General features: G+C 40.0%; 1 protein-coding gene across 1 annotated transcript; it reads left to right on the top strand.

Moving 5' to 3' along the window:
- The first annotated feature begins 1919 nt into the window (after nucleotides 1-1919).
- On the top strand, nucleotides 1920-2918 carry LOC122078238 (zinc finger protein 4-like). The gene has a single exon (XM_042644135.1). It carries the CDS (start codon nucleotides 2115-2117, stop codon nucleotides 2673-2675), a length of 561 nt encoding a protein of 186 aa, XP_042500069.1. The 5' UTR covers nucleotides 1920-2114; the 3' UTR covers nucleotides 2676-2918.
- Nucleotides 2919-3464: the final 546 nt, after the last annotated feature.

The following is a 3464-nucleotide window of genomic DNA, read 5'->3' as shown; positions in this document are numbered from 1 at the left end:
AACTAACAAAAACATAGGACTATGGAAGAATGCATGTCAATGGTTTTTTTTATGCAAAAATGCAAGGTTGAAGTATCATTGATGTGTATGAAAACACATTGAGACGAGAGATTATATGATTGAATTTGAGTCTGAAACTGTGTGTGAAAACACATTGAGACATAAGAGATTATACGATTGAATTTGAGTCCGAAACTTGACAAATGGTCTATCCAGATTTCTCAATGCCTATCCAATGATTAGCCACATCATTTTACTATGTGACAAAATTGTATGTATTATAAGAGGAATTTATCTTCCCCAACCCTTGAAATTTCCATTTTTAGAAAAGAAAAAAAAATTGTCTCAAGGGAATAATGATGATGGTAGGATGATTAGACAAGGGTATTCAGGAATTTCTTAGAAGTTTTAATGTCCCATCTCTTGTCGGCAGCCCAAATTTTTTTTGCCACTTTTCACCTATTTCCAGTTTGAAGGGCAAATGTTCTGTTCTCTTTCTTTTACATTCAATCTTTTTACCTCCGGTACTACCTCTCATCTGTAACAGAGGACTCTGGCCAGTGAATGAGACAAGTCTCTCCTTCAAGCTCTTGACTCGGCAATCCAACAATTCAATGATCTTTTATCCCAAGGAAGCTTCAGGATGAGAGATCCTTTTAATACCATTATTATAAACCATCAGTTAAGAGGAGCAAACAAGCAATGAAGCAAGCACCCTTTATGGGGAATTGGGCACCTCCTGTCTTCTTCTCAAGTTTTTTATAACAATTTGATTCTGAGAATAAGTACAAGTGGTTCCCAATGCCCTTCTCCTAACGTACATTTATACATTGCCCACTACTTGTTTCAGGAAGACCAGGAAGTCCCACATGAAGACATCCACACAGATACTATTTGTTTTTCATTAAGCATTAAAATAAAGGACCCATAAAATAACTCGTCACCTCTCTACCTACTTTTTATCACCATTATTGGTAGTTCCCTGGCGGGCTGGCCCCCACCAGCCCCAGCTCTAAAATATGTAGAGGAAAACCATTGGAGTAACAGTAAACATGGCATCTCCAAACCCTCCCTTTTTTTTTTTTATCAAGATGTTCGGATCAGTTTACGGACATCTCGATTAATTTTTGGGAGATTAACGCAGTAATCCATCGCCACGGTTTCCACTTAAATCGCAGATGCACAGAGAGAGAATCAAACCCGAGACCGTACACCTATCCACACAATCTCCAATTCGTCCTAACCATCTAAACAACCCATGGGTCCAAACCCCCCTTCACACATTGGTAAACACACAAAACTTTATCATTCACTCAGATTGTTGAACACCCAAAAGACTCTTTTTGTAACAGGAAAAATAGATTTAGTAACCCACAGCAAGCTGATTACAGTTTCACAACATCAACTTAATAATGCATGGACTTCCCATGCAGATTTATCTTAAAAATTTATGTTTCAGCTGTCACAACTCATAACTCTAGCTCTGCACCAAATCCTTGTCAAGATTGCATGGGCCAATCCAACAGGTGGGCCATCTGTAATCTGGATTTGGGGTCGCACTCTAGAAGCTTGTCATGTTCAGAAACACTGTTTTTGAGATCTGAGTTAGTTAAGCTGCTAGTCTAGTAGCCACTCTTGTATTTTAAGGCAGTTAGAGCATTCACTTGCAGGTAGTGAATATGAATTACTAGATTATGATTTTACTGTTGATAGAATTCTTTCTGGATTAAAACCTTGAATTATTAGTTACTCCAAAGAGAACCATGTAAAGTTGGTGCCATTTGAGAGCGAAAGAGAAGAAAAAGATGAGAAGGAAGGAATCCTGACCTTGACATGGGCGATAGTAAAGATGACATAAGCATTGTCCCTGGAATACCAATTACACCAAAACAATCAATAGGTGGGCTACTAGATAGAAATGAGATCATTCTTCTTTCTTTTAAATAAGGAAAAAGAAATCCACTGCCACTTCCTATCCATTATGACATCTCTTTCTTTTCCATTTATTCTCCATTTGATCTACTCCTTTTTAAGAACAGCCACCACCACCATCTTTGGGGAGGCTCTGTTTCTTCAACTTCCCTGACCTCTATAATTTCAGGCTAGTGCTGAAAATGATCTCTCAGAGGGAAGAAGAAGAAGCAACAGATGCATTGGCATGCGACAAGAATGTCGAACAGAGAAAGGGTGCCAATGGTGAAGGAGCAATAGCTGAAGATAACTTGGGGGAGTGGTTAAATTTGAGCCTTGGCAGAAAAGAGTCCTTCATGACAGGGGACTCTAACTCCCCATCAAAATCTTCTTCCAATAGGGTCTTTTCCTGCAACTTCTGTAGGAGAAAGTTCTTCAGTTCCCAAGCATTGGGTGGTCATCAGAATGCACACAAGAGGGAAAGAGGGGCAGCAAGAAGGTTACAATCTCAGAGGGAGTTGCCAATGATGGGTTTGCCCCTACTAGGCGTTCGACCCCACTCACTCGTGCGCAAACCAAGCAGGGAAGGAACAAGAATGGGGGCATGGATCAATGATTCCAACACAGGTTTCAGGATGGCATTGATACCATTCACGCTTGAAGAAGCAATTGACTTGATGTGGCCAGGAAGCTTTCATGTGGATTCCCAACTGCCCAAGCAGCCACCAGAGCTACTTAAGCTTGACTTGAATCTTCGACTCTGATCATAGCCTATATCAGACACTGACCTGGGTTCCTCTTTATGTCCACTATACTTGTGTGATCTTGCATTTGTTCATCGATCAACCAAAGAAGGTTGCTAACTTAATTAGGATGAACCAGGCAAACTGAAGCTTCAAAACACTTGTAATGAGGCTAATCCATGATAAAGTGAGTTTACCAACTGTTTTCACATGGTGTAATAGAAAACACAAAGTACATTGTGCTTTCAGTTCTTCAAAGTTCCACCCAACATGTCTAGTTTTCCTCTACTTTGGCTTCATTGTAGATGACAAAATAATAATGATAAAAAACAATTATTGATCAAACATGATGAGATGTACTACAGCAAAGAGCAACCTAGTGCACAAGGCTCTGGTTACTGCAGGGACTGGGAGGAGCAAATGTACGTAGTTATACCCCTGCTTTGCAGGAGAGGTTGCTTCCAAGTTTCGAACATGTGAATAGTTAAAAGGAAGTTTCATGATTCATTGTGGTGGTTGATTATAGAACCATACCCCTTAAAAAGAGTCCAACCTAGTGTGCCAGCCAAGAAATTAAACTGAAAAGAAATGCCCATACTTTCTAGCTGTGCTTGGTATGCATTCTTCGGAATGGATTCTGGGTCTAGGATGCATTCGAGAAAATGGTAAACACCGGGTTTCAGAATGCAAATCTAGACCCAGAGTTTATTCCAAAAATGCAACCCGAACACAGCTTGAGTCCTCAATTTAATCGAGTATGCACCAAATCCTCTGCAATTCCCCATCGGTGCAATTCTGTGAAATACCCAT

This window comes from Macadamia integrifolia, chromosome 5, assembly GCF_013358625.1.
Source record: "Macadamia integrifolia cultivar HAES 741 chromosome 5, SCU_Mint_v3, whole genome shotgun sequence".
NCBI classification, from domain to species: Eukaryota; Viridiplantae; Streptophyta; class Magnoliopsida; order Proteales; family Proteaceae; genus Macadamia; species Macadamia integrifolia.
The sequence above is the reverse complement of the archived record's forward strand: the minus strand, read 5'-3'. Positions and strand labels throughout refer to the sequence as shown.